At 45.0% G+C, this 25,080-nt stretch overlaps 1 protein-coding gene across 2 annotated transcripts; it reads right to left on the bottom strand.

Annotated features, from left to right (window-relative positions):
- Nucleotides 1-2,634: 2,634 nt before the first annotated feature.
- Nucleotides 2,635-23,835, bottom strand: LOC132901441 (uncharacterized). Of its 2 annotated transcripts, XM_060943838.1 has the most exons (4): nt 23,541-23,835; nt 4,899-5,014; nt 4,568-4,812; nt 2,635-4,249 (listed from the first exon to the last, which is right to left on the bottom strand). In XM_060943838.1, exons 2-4 carry the CDS (start codon nt 4,970-4,972, stop codon nt 3,477-3,479), a joined length of 1,092 nt encoding a protein of 363 aa, XP_060799821.1. In that variant the 5' UTR covers nt 4,973-5,014; nt 23,541-23,835; the 3' UTR covers nt 2,635-3,476. The 2 variants fall into 2 exon arrangements, with proteins under 2 accessions (XP_060799821.1, XP_060799820.1); XM_060943837.1 differs by lacking the exon at nt 23,541-23,835 and having other exon boundaries at nt 4,899-6,680.
- Between the last annotated feature and the right edge of the window lie 1,245 nt (nt 23,836-25,080).

Consider the following 25,080-nt stretch of genomic DNA (forward strand, 5'->3'; position numbering starts at 1 on the left):
GAACCCTCTCGCCAGAACATTTCTCTGCAGGACCACTTGTTGATGGTTTTAATGAAAATAAGGATGGGCCTTAGTAATGCAGACCTCTCCTATAGGTTTAAGGTACCAACAAGCACTGTTTCAAGCATTTATCGCAACTGGATACCTGTCATGGCCAAGGTCCTCAAACCTCTCATCAAATGGCCCAGTAAAGGAGCGATACTTAAAAATATGCCCAAATGCTTCAAACGTAAATTTAGGAAATGCTGTTGCATAATAGACTGCACTGAAATTTTTATTGCTAGACCTAGCAATCTGACTGCCAGGGCCCAGACTTGGTCTAACTATAAACACAGTTACACAATCAAATATTTGATTGGTGTCACACCTGCTGGGGCTATATAATTCTTGTCTCCTGGGTGGGGTGGGCGGGTTTCTGACAAACAAATAACAAGAGAATCTGGTTTCTTAGACTTGTTAGAACCAATGGACGAGGTGCTGGCTGATAGAGGATTTCTCATTCGTGATGAGCTAGCAGCTTATGGGGCAACACTTAGAATCCCTTCTTTCACCAAAGGAAAAAACAACTATCAGCACAGGAAGTGGATACTTCCAGACAGTTATCCCAAGTTAGGATCCATGTTGAGCGTGTCATTGGTAGGTGGAAGAATTTTAAAATATTGCAAACTGTTATTCCGGTGTCTCAAGTGGATATGTTGGATGATGTGCTGCGCTCACCAACCTCTGTAAGAGTGTTGTTCTGAAATAGTTTAATACATGATTTTTTCTTTGTCTGTAGGCCTATGAAATAGGTCATGTATGTGTATGAAATACGCCGTGAAATGGGTATCAAATTTTTGTATAAATGGTCTTAAATTGTCTTAAAATGGTCTTGTATTTAACTTGAAGAAACCTGTAGGAATCCTGGTATGGTGAATATAGTGTGTCATATTTTGTTCTACATGAAAGCAATAAAAACATTCACAAACAAATAATTTTAAAGTCATTTGTTTTTGGAGGGTAGCAATCAAGCAAAAACAGTTCTGTAGTGAAAATGAAGATTTCATGTAAATTTACTGTCTTAGGGAATGCATGTGTAAATGGCATTGAATAACTATATACAAAACAATTACAGACTATATATTTGATTATAGCATTAGGGCCATGGCTGTCAACATGTGAGGCACACTGCACCAGTTGGGAAGATTCAAGTCAGGTGGGGCACAACAGATATATATAATATAAAAGCAAATTCAATAATGAGCACAATGGTTAATACAGTCAGGGCGTGTTACATGGTTTCAGTGTGTAGTGGACATCAATGTTTACATTCTTGACACAGCCAAGCTGCTGATTTCCTTTTAACTTCTGCACAGATGTAGTGGAAGGATTTACTGCATTCAACGCAGGTTATCATTTTTCCAAATTTGGGCTTTCCACAGCTTTGGCAGGCTTGAGGTGTCTTGAAGTCAGGGTCATGTCTTCACGTCAGTAGTTCTGGCAACACACTGGAAATGAATATATTTTGTGCCTTTGGCAAAGCCTCCTCCAGAAAGGCTTGGTTTTTCAGAACACGTTGCACTATGACCTCCTTTCTTGTCCACAGCACAAAGTCACAGTGGCTTACACCACACATGAACATGTGGAGCTGAATCTGGTAATAATATGGGTGTGACAGTGGCGGCTGGTAGTCTTTCAAACAGGGGAGGCTGGTCGGTTACGATATTTCCAGATTTTAAAAGAAAAAAGAAAAAACACATCAATTTTGCCCATACTCTTGCCTCTGATCTGGCTGATTGTTGGCAGGGTCACAAACTGTGAAATAACAGGTTCTTTTGGCCCATTAGCCTACTGTCCAATATACATGATGGTGGTGTTGGGGGGGTATATTTTAACATTTTATATTTTAAAATTGTGGCATGTTGTTTAAAAATTGATCATTATTGAAAGCAGCTCTTTGTCAGGAACCTCAGCAGTAACAGTAGAGTGTTCTGGAATAGGCACAAGCACTGACCTTGGGGAGCCAAACATAGAGCTGGGTGCCACACATTTCATTCAATGACACTTTCCCTATATTTTACTTATTTTGACTGAGAAATGTTTTATTGACAATTTTGATAACACTTCACTTTTAATCCAGGTCTGTAGTGTGAAATGTTGGGCTGTGTTTTTGTTTAAAAATGTTTTCCAAATTGTAGCGGTGTTTAATTTATATCCAGAAAAATATATATCCCAATATAATATACTCAGCATAAACATTTTAAATAGATTCTATATTTTTGGTCCATCCATGACATATTACTAAAGTAGCCTATTTATTGTTGTTGATGTGGGTCACTTGCTGTTAGCCAATTCACTTTCTCGTACCAGGAGAGCTGAAAGGAACGAGTATTATTCCCTACCTTTTTCACCAAGTCAGTTTGAGGCGTTGGTCTACCCTGCTCTTTAATTGTAATTTTTTCTTCTAAGGAAGACTGGCAAATGGTTTCGCCAAAATGAAATCAGCAATGCTTGGCATCCGTGTGCAGCTTTCTTGCTAGCTGACTAGCCCCCTCAAGTTCAAGTTCAGTCACTCAAATAAACGGAACTAAGATAGCAAACTTGACAACCTATATTTACACTTTATTTACAATGAAAATATATACAAACTAAAAAAGCTGGTAGAAACCGTATGTAATGAATGAAATCGAAATGTAAGCTGATCTCTTACAATACAGCACTTGCAAATCTGCATGGGACTGAACTGAAATTCACCGCTGCCTGTCTATATTTGAAACGAGCTGTCAATCAAAGAAAATATCTGGCCGCTTTCACCAATCACCAGTCTCCTCGCGGAAACTGCCATGTCCCTCCCACTGTGAGGCTCGGAGTCCATGGGCGGGCATTTTCGCAGTATTTGTCCAATAACCGTCTTGCATTTTGAGATTGACAAGCGCATAGCTCCCAAATGCCATTGAAGTGCACTGAGGCTGGGAGTCCGTGGGACTCCGTGGGCGGGCATTTTCGCAGTATTTGTCCAATAACTGTCTTGCATTTTGAGATTGAAAAGCGCATAGCTCCCAAATGCCATTGAAGTCCACTGAGGCTGAGAGTCCGTGGAACTCCGTGGGTGGGCATTTTCGCAGTATTTGTCCAATAACTGTCTTGCATTTTGAGATTGAAAAGCGCATAGCTCCCAAATGCCATTGAAGTCCACTGAGGCTGGGAGTCCGTGAGACTCCGTGGGCGGGCATTTTCGCAGTATTTGTCCAATAACCGTCTTGCATTTTGAGATTGTCAAGTGCATAGCTCCCAAATGCCATTGAAGTGCACTGAGGCTGGGCTGCATCGCGCTGTCACGAGGGGGAAAAACTCACGCACACATTAGGCGAACTGGGGAAAGTTATAACGGAATGATTTCACACTGTAGTTGGGTTGAGCACATGTATTTCTATGATTCTGGATCTGAAATAGCAATGTTATAAGGTTGGCTATAACATAAGCCTAGCACAATTCATCTACACGATGTTCGTCATTTTTAGAGGAGGCTGAGCCTCCCTCGTTGTCTTAGAGCAATCGCCCGTGGGGTGTGAATTTTTCAAAATGTGTGATTTGTCCAGACAGAATTGTGTGTCCTCTGTGCTTCCCTGGAGGCCATCACAGTATTTGTAAGGACACTTTATTTCTAAGACCCCTTTGCCACAGCATGTACATTGTGTGATGCCATCTGGTGAGGACCCAAGGTATGGATCAGAGGGCCGTATCACTAAGCCACAGGAGCTGACACTGAAGCCTTCATGGCTTTGTGCCATAACTGCAGTGTATGTCTGTCTGGCCATTTCCTCCATAGACTTGCCCCAGAGAACAGATGGCACATTTAGCTGTGTTTTGTTGTACTGCATTATGTCCATTAGGTATGCTTTGCTGATATTTTCATCTGTGGTCACACAGCGGTGAAATCTGGTGCTCCTTATCCGACCAGCCCTATAGCTCAGCCATTCTGAAGATTCTGACTGCTGCCGTGACACAAATTCTACCCGCTCACAATGACGAGGCAGCAGTCTAGATTTTAGCCTGAGGAAGGTTTCCTCACATTTTACCTCCATTTCCTCTGGTGACAGGTCTCTGAATGAGATGTTAAATAATGAAGTCAAGGGCTCAGGTAGGTCTTCATCTTCCTCAGTGCCAGAGTCGGATGATGCGGTGTCCGTATCACTATTGTCCATACTCGTCAATACTGCTGCTCCAGGTGCCATAATCCGTAATTCATTTATATCATCATCTGTCAACTCTGGCAATGGAGAGACAATCACATAAGTATGTAATATAATTATCACACTTTTTTTCACTTTCCCTATGGTCACATTTTTAAACACATTGGCTAACCTAATGCAAAATAGATCATCTGATTTCTGAAATCCTAATCTAATTCAAAGATGACAACTACCAAACCATTAACATTTTGGGATTCTTAGACTGAATTGTCCTCATGATGTTTCATGTCAAGAAACAGCCTAGTGAACATTTATTGAATATAGAGTAATGTAATTCATTCAGTCATCTTTGGCCAAAGGAAACAAAAGAGGGTCATTCTCCATACATCACTTGCCTCTGACTGTCGTGGTCGTATTTCTAACAGCTGCTGAAGTACACCTATCTGGAAGTTGCCTGCCTGGCTTCTTTGTTTTGTTGAATCTTATTTCCCTCAACGGAGCTGGCTGAACTTCTTTCTTGCTCAGGTCTTTCCACACACACTCTCCAGACGTGACTGCTGCTTTCTCTGTCCTTCCCATTCTTACAATAACCTTGACTTTGAATAAAATTGCAGCTGCATGGCTGCAGCATGACCCAAGCCTACAATAAAATTCACATTAAAAAATATAAACGAATATCTGCAAGGGCAAACAACGACAACTTACTCAATACAGTAGATTACTTACCCTGCCATACATGTGCAATTGGCTGTCAAAACGTAGCCTTCCAGCTTGTTGTATACCACCCAGGCTTCATACATAGCAACCTTCTGACCTTGATGCTGACTTGGTAAGATTTTTGACTTCAGAGCACAGAAGTTTTCATCAATTTCGGTGTAAAACACGTTCTGTACATGCCCGCACATAACATAATCATATGCATCTAAAGACTTGTAGGCACGAAGTTTTTCGTGGGTGTACACTGAAGTCTTGTCAATAAGGTACGAGTATATATCTGGCCATTGTATACCAGGGAACTTACTAACATCGTCCGTCCACTCTTTAATTAAATACGGATCCGGTAGGCGATGTCCACTTGTTAGAGTTAACTTATTTATGTAGCATTCTTGATCTTGTAACGACAATTGTTTTGCATAATCTGACCGCTCATAATGCCGGTCTATGGGCAGCGCCATTGTTTCTGAGTCCAGGCTGCACGCGCATCCTAGCAACGGTCGATTTGTTTACAAACATGCGAAGGGGTCTATAAAGTAGACTTTGTGAGGAGTGTGTCATACTCTGCCCCGGACAACCACTCCGGAGATTACGGATCTCTCACGCCAGCGCCGATCCGGATCCGGGACAGGAATTCCTTCTCACCTGCATTCACGTTCTGGTTTTCACCACTGCTTATAAATACGCCGTTCTCAGACTCAGACCTTCCCAGAACATCTCGTTTGCTTCTCTAGCCGTTTCTGTGCCTCTCTTGCTTCTCATGGTTTTTCCTCGCTAGCGATTTTCTTTTGTTCATGGTTTTTGCACTAGCGTTTTTCTGGTTCATGTTTTTTTGCACTAAGGGTTATTTCTGATTCATGGTTTCTTGCACTAAGGGTCTTTTCTTGTTCAGGGTTTTTTGCGCTAGCATTTTTGTCTTTGCCTGTCTCATGTTTTTGTCAAGTTGTTTGTTCTCATTTTGCCCGGACTATTTTTGCCATTTGTTTTTTGTCCTGTTTGTTTACCTTTTGCCACGCCCTTTCTTCCCTGTATTAAATCATCTTATTTATTGGATTACTGTCTGTGTTCTGTTTGGATCCGAACTTCACCATACCTCCACCCACCCTAACAGTACATTCTGGCCAACATGGATCCAGCAGAACTCGCCCATCTGAGAATGGCCATCCAGCAGCAAGCGACTCTCCTCGAGACCCACCAACAAGACCTACAACAAATTACCCAGAACCTCGCCACCCTGTCCAACGCATTCAACCTTCTTACGATGCAGATGCAGCGCTGTCAAGCTGTGTCTACCCCTGCTCAGCCGTGTCCTACGTCAGCTCCTGCCACCGCCTTTCTCCACGAACCGAGACTTTCAGCGCCTCAGCCCTACAAGGGAGAACCAGGTACTTGCAGATCGTTTCTGTCTCAATGTTCATTGATCCTAGAGCTGCAACCTCTGGCCTTCCCCACAGAATGCTCCCGGGTAGCATATACAATAACGCTCCTCACCGGTAAGGCCAGAGAGTGGGGAACAGCGGTCTGGGATTCCAATGCACCCTTTTGTTCCAGTTTCAAGGATTTCTCCGAGGAGATGAGGCGAACTGTTTTGCGGACGGATGAGACCAAAATAGAACTTTTTGGTTGAAATGAGAAGCGTTATGTTTGGAGAAAGGAAAACACTGCATTCCAGCATAAAAACCTTATCCCGTCTGTGAAACATGGTGGTGGTAGTATCATGGTTCGGGCCTGTTTTGCTGCATCTGGGCCAGGATGGCTTGCCATCATTGATGGAACAATGAATTCTGAATTATACCAGCGAATTCTAAAGGAAAATGTCAGGACATCTGTCCATGAACTGAATCTCAAGAGAAGGTGGGTCATGCAGCAAGACAACGACCCTAAGCACACAAGTCGTTCTACCAAAGAATGGTTAAAGAAGAATAAAGTTAATGTTTTGGAATGGCCAAGTCAAAATCCTGACCTTAATCCAATGGAAATGTTGTGGAAGGACCTGAAGCAAGCAGTTCATGTGAGGAAACCCACCAACATCCCAGAGTTGAAGCTGTTCTTTATGGAGGAATGGGCTAAAATTCCTCCAAGCCGGTGTGCAGGACTGATCAACAGTTACCGGAAACGTTTAGTTGCAGTTATTGCTGCACAAGGGGGTCACACCAGATACTGAAAGCAAAGGTTCACATACTTTTGCCACTATGTAATATTGGATCATTTTCCTCAATAAATAAATGACCAAGTATAATATTTTTGTCTCATTTGTTTAACTGGTGTGAGGGAATTTTAATGGATGAACATTATTATTCTCTGTGTTTCTGTATGTTGAACTAAAGTGGCTTAGTTACTAAGAAGAGATGTTTTTCCACATGTTGTAATCGCTTTTGTGACCTTGGTGGTAATAAGCAGGGAGCTTGAGCTCTCCCTAACTCACATCCGCCTGTACATACCAGAGCACGCCAGGTGCACGCTTTAAGAAAGCTTCATAGAAAATCTTGAGCCAATCACGTGAAGACACAAACAGTGAGCGAATGCTTTCAGAGTATAATAGATAACATTCCTAAAACACAACTCGGAGTGCGCGTACTCTCGGCATCATCAGAAGTGATGTCTTCTTCTATTCTTCTCTTTCCTTTCCTATTTTATATATCTTTTATATGATCTACTATAATAAATGACTGAAAAGACAACTGTTAGCGTTCTGAAGTGTTAATTAGAAATTTCCATTACAATTTGGCGTCCGGGCAGCACGGTGGTGTAGTGGTTAGCGCTGTCGCCTCACAGCAAGAAGGTCTGGGTTCGAGCCCCGTGGCTGGCAAGGGCCTTTCTGTGCGGAGTTTGCATGTTCTCCCCGTGTCCGCGTGGGTTTCCTCCGGGTGCTCCAGTTTCCCCCACAGTCCAATGACATGCAGGTTAGGTTAACTGGTGACTCTAAATTGACCGTAGGTGTGAATGTGAGTGTGAATGGTTGTCTGTGTCTATGTGTCAGCCCTGTGATGACCTGGTGACTTGTCCAGGGTGTACCCCGCCTTTCGCCCGTAGTCAGCTGGGATAGGCTCCAGCTTGCCTGTGACCCTGTAGAACAGGATAAAGCGGCTAGAGATAATGAGATGAGATGAGAATTTGGCGTCCCCTGGGTGGGCCCTATGCGTCTGATCCTCGGACGACGGAACACTCCCAAGGCTATGGTGCGGAGCTGAGAACTCGGACGAGAGACCAGGCCATCAGGGCTCACCGAACCAGTAAGTGATAACTTTGCATTCTTGTGTAAAGAAATTAGTGGAAACAGTATTTAAAGAATGATGCAAGAAATGGACAGAGATTTGTCCTAGTATTTAAAGAATGATATAAGAGATGGACAGAGATTGTCCCAGTCAAGGAAGACTGATATAAGAGACGGACAGAAGTTTGTCCGAGCTCAGGAGGACTGCTAAGCTGTGGTACCATCAATATGTTTGCAGACAACGTATAAAACACAATTTTGAGACAATAAACTGCGAGTAGTTTATTGGGTTGTGTAAGAGAATTATCCGCCTAAGTGATGACTGGGTAATCGCTTGCCTACTTGAGGAGGGGAAGTACGGGTGCGTGTTTCGACGGATTCACGTTCAGCGATTCGTGGGAATTGAATCTTGCTCCCTTTGTTCTGTGTGAACAACTGGCCCGTCTGGAGAACGAGATAGAGAGGTTCGATCGCGAAAACACAAAGCCACACCGGTGTGCACGCAAAATATTGATGAATTAACAGAGTACTGTCCTCCTCCAAATTCTGAAACAGAGAAACAGATTTTGTACACATGCGCGAGTTGTCTTTGAGGTTGTTGTGCTAAATGATACCTGCTTTAATTTAAGGCAAATGTCAGATAAATTGTTTACTAATAAGAACACACCTAAAGGATTATTGTGTTGCATTTTTGGACATAGTCCAACCTGCTCTTCTTGTGATCCTAATAAAAACTCAGCCATTGTTGTCATAACCTATTGATATAACAGTGTACAATGAGGAACAGAAACAGTAAGTTAGGGAAAGAAAAGAAAAAGCAAGTATGCCTGAAGCTACATGTGCTATAATAAGAATTGGCTGTTCCTATGACAGCCCAAACATCCAGTTTATGAAAACCTCGTATGGCGAGGATTATTTGGCACAGTTTGATATATGGGTAAAGGACTTAGGATTCCCTGGAAAGGGCAGTTTTAGTCCCAGGCAGATAGGACAGTTAGAAGAAAAGTTGAAACAGAAGGAAAAAGAAGAGTCTGCAGATAATGTTAAGTTCTTAGGGGACTGGAGGGTGTTTTCTGCATGGAAAGAAGAAACACTTAAGAGAGAGTACAAAAGAGAAAAACGACAGGCAGGGCTCTCACCCTCTTCTCAGTGTTTGAAATTTCAGATGGACCCTGACCTGGAGTCTGCCCCACCACCCCGACACACACTGCCTCCTCAGCAAGGCGGAACATCATTCCCACAAGCGCTTCACCCACAGAAAGGGGGAGAAGTCGAGACAAAGAAGAAAAAAATACTGAGCCTCTGGAATCTCTCCCAGCCTACCAGCTGCCTCCAGCATCAGCGCCTCTCAGCGCTTCTCCGTCACACACGAGATCTGGTCTTGCATATGGCGATGGAAAAGATACCTTCCTGGACCTGACCACGTGCTCACCAGTGGGTCCACAAGGCCATAATCTAAAGTCTGAAGTCCTTCATCTTCCAATGATGGAAGTGGCTGGAGCTGACGGTGTGCTTTTAGTCCACAGACCCTGGATGACAGCTGATATCAAGGAAAGCATGGCTTCTCTTCCCAACGTGAGAGAGGTAGGAGGAAAGAGATTTGGTAACGAACTGTTGATATTTTGCAGAGAATTCCAACCACCCATGAGCTTCGCCGCCTAATCATGACCAAGATGGGTACAGATTGGAACAAGGTTTCCAAAGAGTGGCCGGAAGCTGACCAGCGAATGACTACACCAGACTGGAGCATGGCTGGCAATGGTGAATATAGAGATACCATGCTCTCTGTGCTTGTCTGGACAGTGCTTTTCCTTTGAACATAGACATGACTAAGATCAGTATGTGTAAGCAAGAAGATGGAGAAAGGGTGTCAGCATTTCTCACCCGTCTCACTGCCGTGCATGAGAAACACAGTGGCCTGACCAGACCCACGACCCTGGCTGGAGTGGAAGGCACTCCTGAGGTCTGGGAAGCGCACCTGCGGAACAGTTTCATGAGCGGTATGGATCCAGCAGTGGCCAAGTTAGTAAAGCAGCTCTGTCTCCTGTGGGAAACCACCAGTCTCACCAAGATCGAGCAGTATGCTGTGCATGCAGAAAAGCTGCTGAAGGAGAAGGAGAAGACAAAGTCGACACAAAGAGACCAAGACCTACATGCCGCCACTCTCACTCTTTTCCAGACTGTTGAGCCTGGACAAGGAGGAAGAGGAAGAGGTCGAGGTAGGGGCCGAGGCAGGACGACCTGGAGTGACTCGTCCTGGATAAAAGGTGCAACCTGCTACAACTGCAATCAAAAGGGACACATGGCTCGAAATTGTCTCCACAGTAACAGGCAGAAGCCCCGTGAGGAGTACAGCAAAGCAGACTGATGGGCGGACTCCGGGAATGGGCCCCGCACAGAGAACAGGGGAGGTAACACACACACATCTGATGATACACATACACATAGACAGGAGCATTCACATAATGTTAAACACATTAGTAGCAGCACCTGCATGCAACAGCAAGACTACACGGAAACGCCCGATACACCAGTCCAAATAAATACACCTGAAGTTGCACTAAGTTTGTTAAAATACACAACTACTCCCTTTTCTAAACTCCCTTGTATGCCCCTCACTGTGTGTGGGCATGTGTTAGCCTTTTTAGTAGATTCTGGAGCAGCACACTCAGTGATACAACATGGGGTACTTCCAGTAGACCCACCGCTCAGCTCAAATTCTATTCAGACAGTGGGCATCTCAGGACGACCTGTAACCGAAACTTTCTCAGTCAACCTCCCGTGTGAAAGCGAGGGAGGAATAGTTACGTCCCACTCATTTCTCATCTCACATACATGTCCAGTGAATTTGTTAGCACGTGATTTAATGTGCAAATTAGGAGTAAATCTCATGTCCACTCCAGATGGGCTAACCATTGAAGTAAGTGAAATGTGTGGTGTGCAGTATGGGTTTGGAAGCCCCCTGTATGTGTATGTCTGGCGGCTCTGCTCAGATCAGCTCACACAAACTCCAAAACACCTTGTACAGCTCGCACGCTTGAACACCTCATCAGTTGACACAGATTATATGAAAGAGGAAGATTTGCATTGCACAGCACATGTTCACCAAGGGCAAGATGTAGAGTTTGAAAAGACTTGGTTTGCAGACCCCCATGCACGTGAAAGATTGACCCTCAAACTATGTATTGGTCTAAACATTATTACGCTGTGCAGGTCCATTTTACTCATTGTCCAAACAGCTGCATCAATGTTCATCGCAGTGTTCTCAAACATGTTATACGCAGCCTCGTGTCAGAGGACTCTGAGGTCGGCTGCTGCCAACATGATTTCTTTGACATCATTAATTCTATATCCCATGTCTCATTACCAAGGCCACGAGCCACCCATTGGAAAGACGTGGGGAAGTGGGTCAGGAAGTGTGCAGTCGATGACAATGAATGGTCCCAAACAGAGGACCCTAGTGTGTTGTTTTGCCAAAAGCTTGGGGTCTACAAAGAAAGTCATGCTATGTGTGTGTATGTTAAGCGCAGCGTAATATTAGCCACTGATGACCAGGGTCCTGGGGACCCCGGCCATAGTGGCCTGTTTGTCTCTGTTTCCACAGGCATAACTCCAGCAGCGGTGCACCCCAAATTGGCGGGAGTTCCAAATTCCATTTGGGCAAAGGGTAAACATGATGTGGGCCTAATAAAGAATGCTGAACCAGTGGTGATCACCCCCAAATCAGATTTCGGTCCTAAACAGACCCAGTATCCACTCAAACCAGAAGCAATCGCAGGTATAAGACCGGTCTTTGATTCGTTGCTGAAGGCAGATGTAATTGTCCCTTGCCAGGACTCTCCAGTGCACACTCCTATTTTTCCAGTTAAGAAGGCAAGAAAACCGTCCCAGCCCGATGAGTGGAGGTTTGTCCAAGATCTGCAAGCAGTCAATGCTGCAGCTGTCCCACGCGCGCCTGACGTCCCGAAAGAGCGCTCTGCAGACCACACCCACTCTGGGACTGCCTGACCCCAATAAACCATTTGTTCAAACTGTCGATGAAAAGAAGGGTTTTATGACCTCTGTTCTTTTGCAGAAACACGGGGATAGATTGAGACCTGTAGCTTACTTCTCCAGCAGGGTGGATCCAGTGGCGGCTGGACTTCCTGTTTGCCTGCGTGCAGTTGCTGCAGCTGAAAAGGCGGTAACTGCCTCCAGAAATATTGTGGGGTATTCTAACTTCACCCTTTGGTCCCACATGCTGTCTCCCTGCTTCTGTTGGAAAAAAAAAAGACATCACATTTGTCAGCACAGAGATGGTTGAAGTATAACACTGTCATACTTGATATGCCTAACATCACTGTGAAACGTTGTTCTGTTCTGAATTCTGCCTCTCTTCTCCCTACAGAGGACGATGGAGAGCCACATGACTGTGTTGCTCTCACTAATGATTTTTGTTCCCCCAGGGCAGACTTAGAGTGACCCTTTGGAAAATCCAGACATGATCCTCTATGTGGATGGTTCAGCCTCCAGAGACCCAGAGACGGAAAAGAACAAAGTAGGTTTTGCCATAGTCTCAGATCACGAGGTCCTCAAGGCGTCGTGTCTGTCCTCGAACCTGTCGGCACAGGCCGCAGAGCTCTGTGCCCTCATTGAGGCATGCAAATTGGCGGCAGGGTGATCTGTCAATATTTTTACGGACAGTAGGTACACGTTTGGCATTGTGCACGATTTTGGCACTATTTGGAAACAAATTTTCTCACTAGCACAGGATCTCCCATTGCACGTCATAAACTGGTCTCTGAGTTGTTGGATGCTGTTCTACTCCCTAGAGCCATTGCTGTGTGCAAGTGTGCTGCCCATACTAACAATACTGATCTTGTGTCTCAAGGGAATGCCAGGGCGGACGCGGCAGCTAAGTGTGCAGCCTCGGCTTCCAGTTCACCCTCTAACCTTGCCTTTCCTCAGGTTTCTACCCCTTGTTTACAGCTAGCGGACCTTCAGAGCACTGCCACCCAGGACAAGAGACAAGTCTGGAAACAGGCAGGCTGTATCCTTGCAAACTTGGTCTGGGTTTGTCCCTCGGGCCGTCCCTGTCTACCAAAATACATGTTCCCTTTCTATGCAAAATTGGCACATGGGCTCACCCATGTGTCAAAAAGGGGGGATGGTATCAGAAGTAACAAAGAGATGGTTCACAAAGGGGTTTTCAAATTATGCTACGAAATTTTGCAAGCAATGCTTGATATGTGCACAACATAATGCAGATCAAGGTATCAAACTAACTCAAGCAGCACACCCAATACCAGACAAACCATTTGATCACCTCCAAATGGACTTCATTGAACTGACACTTAGAGAGGGAAAATGGGTCACTTAAAAATAAACTAAGCAAAGCTTGTGCAGAAACAGGGCTAGGATGGACAAAGGTCCTCCCTGTAGTACTCACACAAATGAGGATGCAAACTAGGCCTAAACATGGGTTAAGCCCATTCGAAATTCTGTTTGGACGAGTACCCAACACGGGGATAGGGCCAGCTCAAGGAACACTGCTGGACACCACACTGTGTGATGATGCAATGTTGAATTACTGTGCATCGTTGTCCTCTGCTTTGAAATCTATCCACAAACAGGTAAAGAAGCACTTCCCAAACCCGCTGAGGGACCTCTGCACGATCTACAACCAGGGGATTGGATCGTGGTAAAGGACTTCCAACAAACCAAGTGGAACAAGCCACGGTGGACTAGCCCATTCCAGGTCCTGCTCACGACCCCAACGGCAGTGAAGGTCACAGGCAGAATGACGTGGATCCATGCTAGCCACTGCAGGAGGGTTCCTGAACTGGCTGAGCAGGAGGAAAAGGAAGGCCTAAGTGACTAGACGCTGACTAAAGCTCGTGAGGAAGAAAGGCATCACTGCATGGAACAGTGCGAGTATCACATCAATTATGCACGCACCCTCAATAGAGAAGAGTATTTCAGTGTCTAGCTGATAGATAAGTCTTAGGGTTTTGAGTTTCCTCCAAGTCCCGGTGAGGTGGGACGAGGGCTGATAGGGCGTGCCTGCCCTCTGAGCACCAATACACGTCAAGAAGGGAAAGGGTTAACTCGGTAACATTACTGAGGCACTGAACAAGATGCGCAAGGTTGCTGAACAATGAGCAGACGAACATGGAGGAGACAAAGACAGCTGGTGGCATTGGTTCAGTGGATGGAAGACTCTGATTCTATCCACCATACCGGTCCTGGGCTTAGTGATTGTGATGCTATGTTTGCTCCCTGTTTTCTGTCAATGTTGTATGTCTGTGTTTCAGAGGCAGCTGACAAATATTGGTTACCAGATGGTGAAAATAGACTCTGATTACTTGCCTGACTGGCCTCCAAACTCACATGAACACTATAACCCACCGTTCGATGACATCAGCACAGTTGACATGAAACTAGCCTTAACTTAAAACACTTTCATTATGATTGTTTCCTGTTCTATTATTCCTGATCTATGTATATGGCTTGCTAGCATTCATTTAAGATGTCTATGTCTTATAAAAACAGCCTTAGCATTATCCCTGTACACTCAATGACGTGTTAAGTCGAATCTCTCTGAGAACTCTTATCACTGAAACTGTGTACAGTTCTCTTCTTTCCTTTTAGCAATTTATCCTATAGGATAAAAAGGGGGGAATGTGAGGGAATTTTAATGGATGAACATTATTATTCTCTGTGTTTCTGTATGTTGAACTAAAGTGGCTTAGTTACTAAGAAGAGATGTTTTTCCACATGTTGTAATTGCTTTTCTGTGACCTTGGTGGTAATAAGCAGGGAGCTTGAGCTCTCCCTAACTCGCATCCGCCTGCACATACCAGAGCACGCCAGGTGCACGCTTTAGCAAAGCTTCATAGAAAATCTTGAGCCAATCATGTGAAGACACAAGCAGTGAGAGAATGCTTTCAGAGTATAATAGATAACATTCCTAAAACACAACTCAGAGTGCGCGTACTCTCGGCATCATCAGAAGTAATGTCTTCTTCTATTCTTCTCTTTCCTTTCCTATTTTATATATCTTTTATATAATCTACTATAATAAATGACTGAAAAGACAACTGTTAAGCATTCTGAAGTGTTTATTAGAAATTTCCATTACACTGGGTTCTCTTTATCTACTTTTAGGACTTGTGTGAAAATCTGATGTTTTAGGTCATATTTATACAGAAATATAGAAAATTCTAAAGGGTTCACAAACTTTCAAGCACCACTGTACTTACTGTATTAGGAAACATGATGCGGAGTAAAGTACATGAAGTAACAACTTTACTATAACAGACATGGGGTTGAGTCATTTGTCTCACATGTTCACTGCCTCAAATATGACTTGGGTTTGAAACTTGACTGAAAACTCTAAACTGGAAACTATTCTTACTGGATAAAAACATGAACAAACTTTTTAACTAGGACCAACAGAAACTCTGCACTGACAGTAACGTGAGCTCAAGATCCAACTGGAGACAATGAAGCTGTGAAGTGGCAACATGACCCACAGTTCAAAGCAAGAGGTCCATCAGTGTAGCCACCAATTACTTGGATGATTCTTTAAACCATTGGGTCTTTATCTCTGAACAACAGAGTTCACTCTGCTCGTGGGACATCGGGAAACTGCCGGTGATTTTTGAGTCACGGGAACGCGCTCAGGCTCTCTCTCTTCTGATCGGTTTCCGACTGGATTACTCGCGAATATCAATCAGATAACTTTTATAGGGACGTTCTCTCGCTCTCACTGTTTCTGATGAAGGATTCAGCAAAATTTTCCGTCTGCTAGTTTTGATGTTATGATTCATGGGAGACTTTGAAGTGAGTTTTCATAGCTTTACCTACTTATTTTTTCCAATCAAGTTGATTCATGTAAATAACTATTTTAAAATATAACAGGAGTTGTTTTGATGAAAAATATTGAGATCTTAGTGATTGGAATGATATTAAAAAAAAACCGAAGTCAGAAAGGCAAGTGTCAGTTTCAGTTCAGTTAACTGAAATTGTTTATTGAATGTGGATCACACAGTTTTTTCAAAGATTCTTTGTCAATTCACTATATATCCAGGACATATAGGAGAATCGAAATGTCGTTTCTGTCTCCCCTTACTTGTAAAAAAACAGATAAAGATTAAGATTATAGGTTCACCTTGAAAGCTGTGAATATTATAATTTATATTCTTTCATATGGGCGGTACGGTGGTGTAGTGGTTAACGCTGTCGCCTCACAGCAAGAAGGTCCGGGTTCGAGCCCCGTGGCCGGTGAGGGCCTTTCTGTGCAGAGTTTGCATGTTCTCCCTGTGTCCGTGTGGGTTTCCTCCGGGTGCTCCGGTTTCCCCCACAGTCCAAAGACATGCAGGTTAGGTTAACTGGTGACTCTAAATTGACCGTAGGTGTGAATGTGAGTGTGAATGGTTGTCTGTGTCTCTGTGTCAGCCCTGTGATGACCTGGCGACTTGTCCAGGGTGTACCCCGCCTTTCGCCCGTAGTCAGCTGGGATAGGCTCCAGCTTGCCTGCGACCCTGTAGAACAGGATAAAGCGGCTACAGATAATGAGATGAGATTCTTTCATATAAACACTAGTAGTCACTACTTTTGAGAAATACAAAGGCCTACAGAGCACAAAGAGGTGATTAGAAATAATCTTTTTTTTTATAGAGAATGGTAGATGTGAATGACATTCAGTGCTTATTTATGCATATTTTATAATTGTGTTTGTAATTTGTAATTGTAATTAACATTGATTTATCCTTCTTTGTGATGTATACATGAGAGTTAAGATCAGCTTTATATTGCACAAATAAAGCCATTTGGTGAAACTTTGAAGACGAGAGTGTACCAATTTAATGTGTTTACCTAATTAGCATAATTAATACTAAATATATACTAATTTTCATAATTGGTTTTTACTAATTTTTAAACTTTGTATTCAGTACACAACCATCTATGTTCCTGCCAATTTCCATGTAAATATCTTGAAAAATAAAAAAGTTATTAAGAAAACTTTTGATCTCATTGGTTAATGAGGTGCATTTTGGACCATGTGATCCTCATACAGAATATTATGGCAGTTTTCTAAAAATTAGCCCTTTTTTTCGATCTTTGATTTGTAATATCTCAAGAACAGAAACATTTTAATTCTGTAAAAATTGTTGTTCTGCATTCAATCCTGAATTCATGAGGGCAGTTTCAAGCAATTTGGATTGAATTTGAATTTTCACCTGATATGCCTAGTCAAATGGTGTGGTTGGAGTCTTGTGCTTTGACTTGACTCGGCTCAGTAGTGGACTTGACTCAGATTCTGCTCGGATCAATAGTAGACTCAACTCGGACGCAACTCAAAATTTTCTTTAATGACTTGGACTTGACTCGGACTTGAACACTGGGGACTTGAGACTGGACCGAGGTTTAGTGACTCGACTACAACACTGCTGTGAACTGAAGCTTAATCATAAGTGGGTCATACAGAAAGACAACAACCCTAAGCACACAAGTAACTCTACACAGAAATGGTGAAAGCACAAGAATTATTTTGAGTTGCCAAGTCAAGGTCCAGACTTTAATCCAATAGAAATGTTGTGGAAGGACCTAAAAAGCTCAGTTTATGCAAAGAAGCCAAACAACATTAGCAGTTTTTGAAGGAGGGATAGCCAAAATTCCTCCAGTCCTGTGGTGCAAGATTAATTAAGTTATTGTTGATCGAGGGGGTCTCAGATATTGAAAGCAAAGATTCACATATTTTTTTTTCCAAGAAAGGTATTTAATGCTGGATACTATAAAATTATATTGGTTTTGCATCATTTGTTTAATTTAGTTCTCTTTGTCCAGTTTTATGACTGATATGAATGTTTGTGAAGGTTCTCAGTCATCCACATCAGAGTAAACCACAGGTGCTAAAAGAAGGCAACTGGACTTGCTTTGAAATTTTTGAAGATGTTTCACCTCTCATCCAAAAGGCTTCTTCAGTACTGTCTGACTAGTGGGGAGTTCCAGGTATTTATCCTCTAGTGGATGAAGATGGATTCCTTTACTTCTATACTCCTCTTTCAAATTTAAAATTTCAGGACTGCAATGTACGCATTTTAGCCAGAGAGGACTGGTGGTTTGAAAGAGGAATAAAGGAAGCCATCTTCATCAACCTACAATGCAGTCCTTGTCACACTTCCTAGACAACTGAATACACACCAAAACTCAGCTGACTTCAGTGACTCACAGGACCTCGACGACTCTCTAGGCTGCTAACACCGTTCACACCCAGGCCCAGTGATCTAAACTTACATGATGACTCAACGACTCCTTAGAGTTGCTTTTCATCCACTAGAGCAGGGGTGGGGAACATCCGGCCGTATACGACCCACGAGACTGTTTGATCCGGCCTCCAAGATGATTTCATAATTACTCACACACACGAAAAAAAAATATATATATATATATATATATATATATATATATATATATATTGGTGGAGGGAATGGTGCCGGTTGTCCCCCCCTCTCCTTTGAAAAATTGAGGCTACAATGGGACATTCTGAGGCTATCTGAGAGGGAAATTGTAACAAATTGTTTGTCAACATTGAAAAAGAAAGAAGTAATCTTCTTCTGCCCCGGACAGTCTTTGGCTTTCTTCCGTTTCGTGCCGCGGGATATCTTTAAATGCCCAAGTGTCAATAAAAACAACTCGCGAACTACTTCTGTCAAAAGCTCCCGTGCCGGTGGGTGAAAGGTCATTCAGTCTCGAGAAATCTCGCTCGACAAGTCAGCTGACCTTGTATGTAACCCATGTCAAATCTTGTGAGAGCAGCCGCGACAAGTAAACAACTAAACAACATGGTGTCTCAGTCTAGAAAACGCCAATTCAGATTGTTTTTGCACCGTCTGGCGGTGTATCTACTATGATTGGAATATTTTTGGAGCAATTATAACGTATTTGATGATCAGACACATTGTCACATGATGTTGCTGGGATGTTTTCACAGAGAAAAGATCATTTTGAGAGATTGCATGTTGTGCAGTAGCATATAAGTGCATGGCCTAAGTGTGACTTGGGGTTCAATCGGCATTTCGGTAAGGGGGAGCACGCCGAGAGTAAGAGGGCGCAGCGCCCCTGTTCCCCGGTTTAGACAAAAGCCTGTGTATATATATATAAAATGTGTGCGTGTATGTATGTGTGTGTGTGTGTGTGTGTGTGTGTGTATATATATATATTGTGGCAGCGGGGGCATGGTCAAGCATCGGTCTGTGACAGGAGGGTGGAGTCAGGGAAGGTAAGTGGCAGAATCACTACACCTGTCATTAATTAATGTGTTTGTGTGTCTTCCCAGTGACCGTGCCCTATTTAAGGAGAAAGAGCGAGAGCAGAGAGAGCTCTCTCCTGAACCAGATGACTGATGTGTGTGCGTGGGTCTGAGTGTGTGTGAGAGTGAACATAGACGCTGAAAAGCTGAATAAACGCGAGTTTTGTGAACTCAGCTCTGTCCTGCTGTCCTTCTGTGCTCCACCCACCTACACGAACTGTCACAGTCGTGCCGAAACCCGGGACGAGCACAGAAGAGAACAGCCCCATGGAGTCCTCCCCCTTCGCTGACCTGATCCATGCCCTCACCACGGCCCAACAGAGCCAGCACCAGGCGCTGCTCGCCCTCCGAAAGGAGCAAGAACAACGGTTTGAGGCCCTGGTGCTGGCGCAACAGGAAGATCGTCTGGCGTTCCGGCACCTCCTCGTGTTGGCGGGGTCCACCATCTCTACCACCGCGGGCCCTTCCCCCCTCAGCCTCATGAAGATGGGCCCGCACGACAACCCCGAGGCCTTCCTCACGCTCTTTGAGAAGGTAGCAGAGACCTCGGGGTGGCCGATGGAACAGCGCGCGGCGCGCCTCCTCCCCCTGCTAACGGGAGAGGCACAGCTGGCCGCGCTACAGCTCCCTGCTGACCGCCGGCTGGCCTACGCGGACCTTCGCCGGGCCGTCCTCCAGCAGGTGGGATGCACCCCTGACCAACAGCTTCAGCGCGTCCACGCTCTGTGCTTGGAGGAAGTTGGCCGGCCATTTGCATTCAGCCAGCAACTCCGGGATGCCTGCTGGCAGTGGTTGAGGGCCAACAACCACGACGCCGAGGGACTCATCGACCAGGTGGTACTGGAGCAGTTCATCGCGCGCTTACCAGCGGGAACCGCAGAGTGGGTCCAGTGCCACCGCCCGGCGTCGCTGGATCAGGCAATCGAGCTGGTGGAGGACCATTTGGCGGCTGTCCCGACGGCAGGACAGTAGACGACCTCTTCTCTTCTCTCCTCTCTCTCTCTCTCCCCTCCTCCTGTGTCTCCTCCTCGCCCCATTCCCCCACCGCGGAGGCGGGAGCCGGTGCCACCTCAGCCGGCCTGCCACACCCGCGGTGCCCTCCCGTGTCTCCCTTCTGTGTCTATCTCTCCCCCCCCTCAGGTGAGTGAGCCCCAGAGCACTAGTGCAGAGAGGAAGCCCGGGCCGGTTTACTGGCGCTGCGGGGAGCCGGGCCACCTCCAACAGCAGTGCTCGGTAATGGAGGTGGGCACGGTGGTTCGGATCCCCGACGCGCCAGGAGCCGCCCTCGATCGGGCCGGAGCGTATCACATACTGGTGAGTATCCAAGGGGATACATATCAGGCGTTGGTGGATTCTGGCTGTAATCAGACCTCAATCCACCAAAGCCTGGTGCAAGATGAGGCATTGGGGGGAACACAATTGGTGAAGGTGTTGTGTGTGCACGGGGATGTTCACAACTACCCTCTAGTGTCGGTCCACATTTTTTTTCAAGGGGAAAAATTTATAGTGAAGGCGGCAGTTAATCCTCGCCTTACCCACTCTCTAATTTTGGGGACTGATTGGCCGGGATTTCGGGACTTAATGACACATTTAGTGAAGAGTGGGTCCTGCCATCAGTTAACAGGGGGAGGTCCCGGTGTTGCGTTGGCGGGAGCAGCTGTCAGAGCCGTCTACGTCAGCTCCGCATCAGAGTGAGGAGCCACCGGCTCCTCCTCTCTCTGTTGGAGAATCCCTCGCAGATTTTCCATTAGAACAGTCACGAGACGAGACTCTGCGGCATGCGTTTGACCAAGTGAGAGTAATCGATGGTCAAACACTCCAGCCAAACGCCACCCCGTCCTTCCCCTACTTCACGATTATGAAGGATAGATTATACCGAGTGACACAGGACACTCAGACTAAAGAGCGAGTCACGCAGCTTTTAATTCCGAAGAGCCGCCGGGAATTAGTATTCCAGGAGGCTCACTTTAATCCCATGGCTGGACACTTAGGGCAGGATAAAACACTAGCCCGAATAATGGCCCGGTTCTATTGGCCAGGGATTCGCGGCGATGTCCGTAAGTGGTGTACGGCGTGCCGCGAATGCCAGTTAGTAAATCCAGCGGCCATTCCAAAAGCACCTTTGCGCCCTCTACCGTTAATCGAGACCCTGTTCGAAAGAATTGGGATGGATCTCGTCGGGTCATTAGATCAGTCAACACGAGGGTACCGCTTTATATTAGTTCTAGTGGACTATGCAACGCGATACCCGGAAGCGGTGCCTCTTCGCAATATCTCAGCACGTAGTATTGCAGAGGCACTCTTCCACGTTATCTCCCGAGTTGGAATCCCGAAAGAGATTCTGACTGACCAAGGCACCTTGTTTATGTCACGTACACTGAACGAACTGTATGGGTTGTTGGGTATTAAGCCGATCCGCACCAGCATGTATCATCCACAAACGGACGACTTAGTTGAACGGTTCAATCGCACCCTCAAGAACATAATTAAAAAATTCGTAAGTGAGGATGCATGTAATTGGGATAAATGGCTCAAACCCTTGCTCTTTGCAGTGCAAGAGGTCCCCCAAGCCTCCACGGGGTTCTCCCTGTTTGAATTGTTATACGGGCGTAAGCCGTGCGGCATTCTACTGTAGATGTGCTGCTGGAAAATTGGGAGGAGGGACCTTCACCAAGTAAAAACGAAATCCAATACATTATTGACCTGCGCGCAAAACTCCACACACTCACGCACCTAACTCAGGAGAATTTGCGGCAGGCTCAAGAACGACAGACCCGCCTGTACGACAAGGGTACGCGCCTTAGGAAGTTCGCACCGGGAGATAAAGTACTTATACTGTTGCCCACATCGAGCTCCAAATTAGTCGCCAAGTGGCAAGGACCCTTTGAGGTCACACGGCGAGTCGGGGACGTTGACTATGAGGTGGGGCGCTACAGATTTACCACCTCAACCTGCTCAAACTCTGGAACGATGTTAGGGTTCACCCAGTCGGAAACGGTCAATCGGTCAACTTACTTCTCGGGACCCCCGCCCTCGTACCACCCAGACGTCTGGGACGGAACACCGCAAAAAAACAGAGAACTAGAGATCGGTTTCACTGCTGTTTAATCGCAGTATTCTCGCTAAAGATGAAAGATTACAAACACCTTTTATAATAAATTATAATCTCTCTAAACCAGGGCTTTGAACCGGAATTTTTTTCCTATTGGTTCGTTCCGAACAGAAACGGAATTTTAACGTTTCCGGTTTTGGGTTCCACCATTAAATAGACGTTCCCGAACCGGTTAGAACAAAAAGATTTCATTCCCGGAATGGTTAATTACGTTCCCTGTCAGCGGTTTAACAAATGGCTATAAAATTATGTCTCTGTCTCATCCAGCTTAAGCCAAATGTAGGCTAATTCTATTACAACCTTCATTAAATAAGACAAGAAATAATTCAAAACAATTATTATTTCAAATGTTGGTGATTTGGATTCTCAGTATGTCTTCCCATCTACACAAACAGAAAAAGTGCCAAAAATGAAAGATAATTCGTTTAGTGTGTTACCAAAGGCTAGTCAGGCCCTATAGAGGGCTACCGCATGACGTCACCGCGCCGCGAGATTTTGTTAGGCGCCATATTGGAAGTACACATCTATGCAAGTACATACATACATAAAACAAACTACAGCTGAAATGTAGCCAGGGCCGGTTCTGCCCTAATCTGGACCCGGGTGCAACATCGCGCAACCCCCCCCCCCCAAAAAAACAGTCTAAATCAGGACAACCATCACATAACTATAAACATTTTATATCAACTATTTTAACTAAATGGGCTATAATAAATAAGCCTGCAGGCAGCCACGGCGGGCTGCCTCAGAAAAGTAACCATTTGTCCTACCTTAAAACTCGTTTTGCATTTTCTGCCTCCTTTTTTGTATTTTCGACCCTCCGTTTATTTTCTTTCCTTTTCTGAAAACCTGATTTGTGTCTAGACATTTTGTTCTGCTACAAATGAACTAACTCGCCAGGTCTCGTCTCTCGAGCCCGCGATGATTCCCGTGGGAAGGGCAACAACTGATACATTTTTACAAACAGCCAATAGGGAGGTTGCATCGTTCAGGCTCTTCTTTGCTCAGACACTCAGTAATGCACTTACTCACTAGTAGTCCACCTTCCCGCTCTCTCCATTCAATCAGCGAACGTCACACAGGAAGTGAACCCCAGCGGGTCATAGAAACTTGCGCAGGAGAAGAATGACTATTTGTAGGCTACAGAAACTTTGAGGAACGAAATAAAAACCGGTATTAACCGGTTACCATTATTTTTAATAAGCGTTTCTGTTCCGGAACATAAAAAAATAATAAAGTTTCTGGTTTCGTTTCTGTTCCATGTGAAATAGAAAAAGTTCCCAGTTTTCGTTTTCGTTCCTTGAACCAGTTCAAAGCCCTGCTCTAAACGGCTATTGTGTCTGTCGAATGTGTGTGTGTGTCTCTATGGGAGGGTGTGAGTAAGTGACATCATTTTGATATCTGTGTGTGTGTGTGTGTGTGTGTGTGTGTGTGTGTGTGTGTGTGTGAGAACAGGTCACATTTTAATTACATCACTGTTCTGATGGAATGTTCAGATGTATGTGTGTGTGGTTGACTTGCGAGCAAGTGAGCAGCTTGATCTTGGGGCAGGTCAAATAATCATAACATAATAACATATTTCTGATCATATGACATGATAGCAAGGTACAAACAGATTTTAAAGGTCATTGCTAACGCACATTCAGAATTTTTCAACAAAGATATGTTATAAGAAAGTAAACAAAAAATAAGAACAAACGTAAACAAAGACAAGCAAATCTCATATCAAAATAAACAAAATGTTCCCAAACAATGTCCAGCCGAGACAGAAGGTCATTTTAACTGAACAGAAATTAATCCTTAATTTTGTCACCATTTTAATAAATTACTGCCTTGTTGGTCAAGAATAATACTTATATAAACCTAACAAATGAGGAGGTCCCCGTGGCGTTGGTGTCGGTGGTTCCGGAGAAGGCGGAGCTGGGGCCGGAGGTTCAAAAGGGAACATTGGCATTGCGTACCTCTCCTGTCCCCTGTGGAGACCACCTCTCCCCGACCCAACTTGCGGAGGTTGCCCAGTTGCAGACCGAGTTTTCGGACGTGTTCTCACCCCTGCCTGGCCGCACCAACCTCATAGAGCACCACATTGAGACGCCCCTGGGGGTGGTAGTGCGTAGCCGTCCTTACAGGTTACCCGAGCACAAGAAAAAAGTATTTCGGGAAGAACTCGAGGCCATGCTCGAAATGGGCATCGTCGAGGAGTCCCACAGTGACTGGAGCAGCCCGGTGGTCTTGGTACTCAAGGCCGACGGGTCGGTCCGGTTCTGTGTGGACTATAGATAAGTCAACGCGGTGTCTAAATTCGATGCGTACCCAATGCCTCATATTGATGAATTGCTCGATCAGCCAGGCATGGCTCGTTTTTACTCGACACTGGATTTAACAAAGGGTTATTGGCAGATCCCCTTGACTCCATTATCCCGGGAAAAAACAGCCTTTTCCACACCGTTCGGCTTACACCAATTCGTCACACTTCCTTTTGGGCTGTTTGGGGCGCCCGCTATGTTTCAGCGGCTGATGGACAGGGTCCTCCGCCCCCATGCCACCTATGCGGCCGCCTACCTTGACGACA

The sequence above is a fragment of the Neoarius graeffei genome, chromosome 17, assembly GCF_027579695.1.
Source record: "Neoarius graeffei isolate fNeoGra1 chromosome 17, fNeoGra1.pri, whole genome shotgun sequence".
NCBI classification, from domain to species: Eukaryota; Metazoa; Chordata; class Actinopteri; order Siluriformes; family Ariidae; genus Neoarius; species Neoarius graeffei.

Excerpts from the sequence above, each read along its gene's own strand:
- LOC132901441 (XM_060943837.1), bottom strand. The coding sequence starts at position 5,347 with ATGGCGCTGCCCATAGACCGGCATTATGAGCGGTCAGATTATGCAAAA. Across the intron at positions 4,813-4,898 it reads AATTGCACATGTATGGCAGG|GCTTGGGTCATGCTGCAGCC; the intron begins GTAAGTAATCTA and ends ATTTTATTGTAG. Across the intron at positions 4,250-4,567 it reads TACGACCACGACAGTCAGAG|AGTTGACAGATGATGATATA; the intron begins GCAAGTGATGTA and ends CTCCATTGCCAG.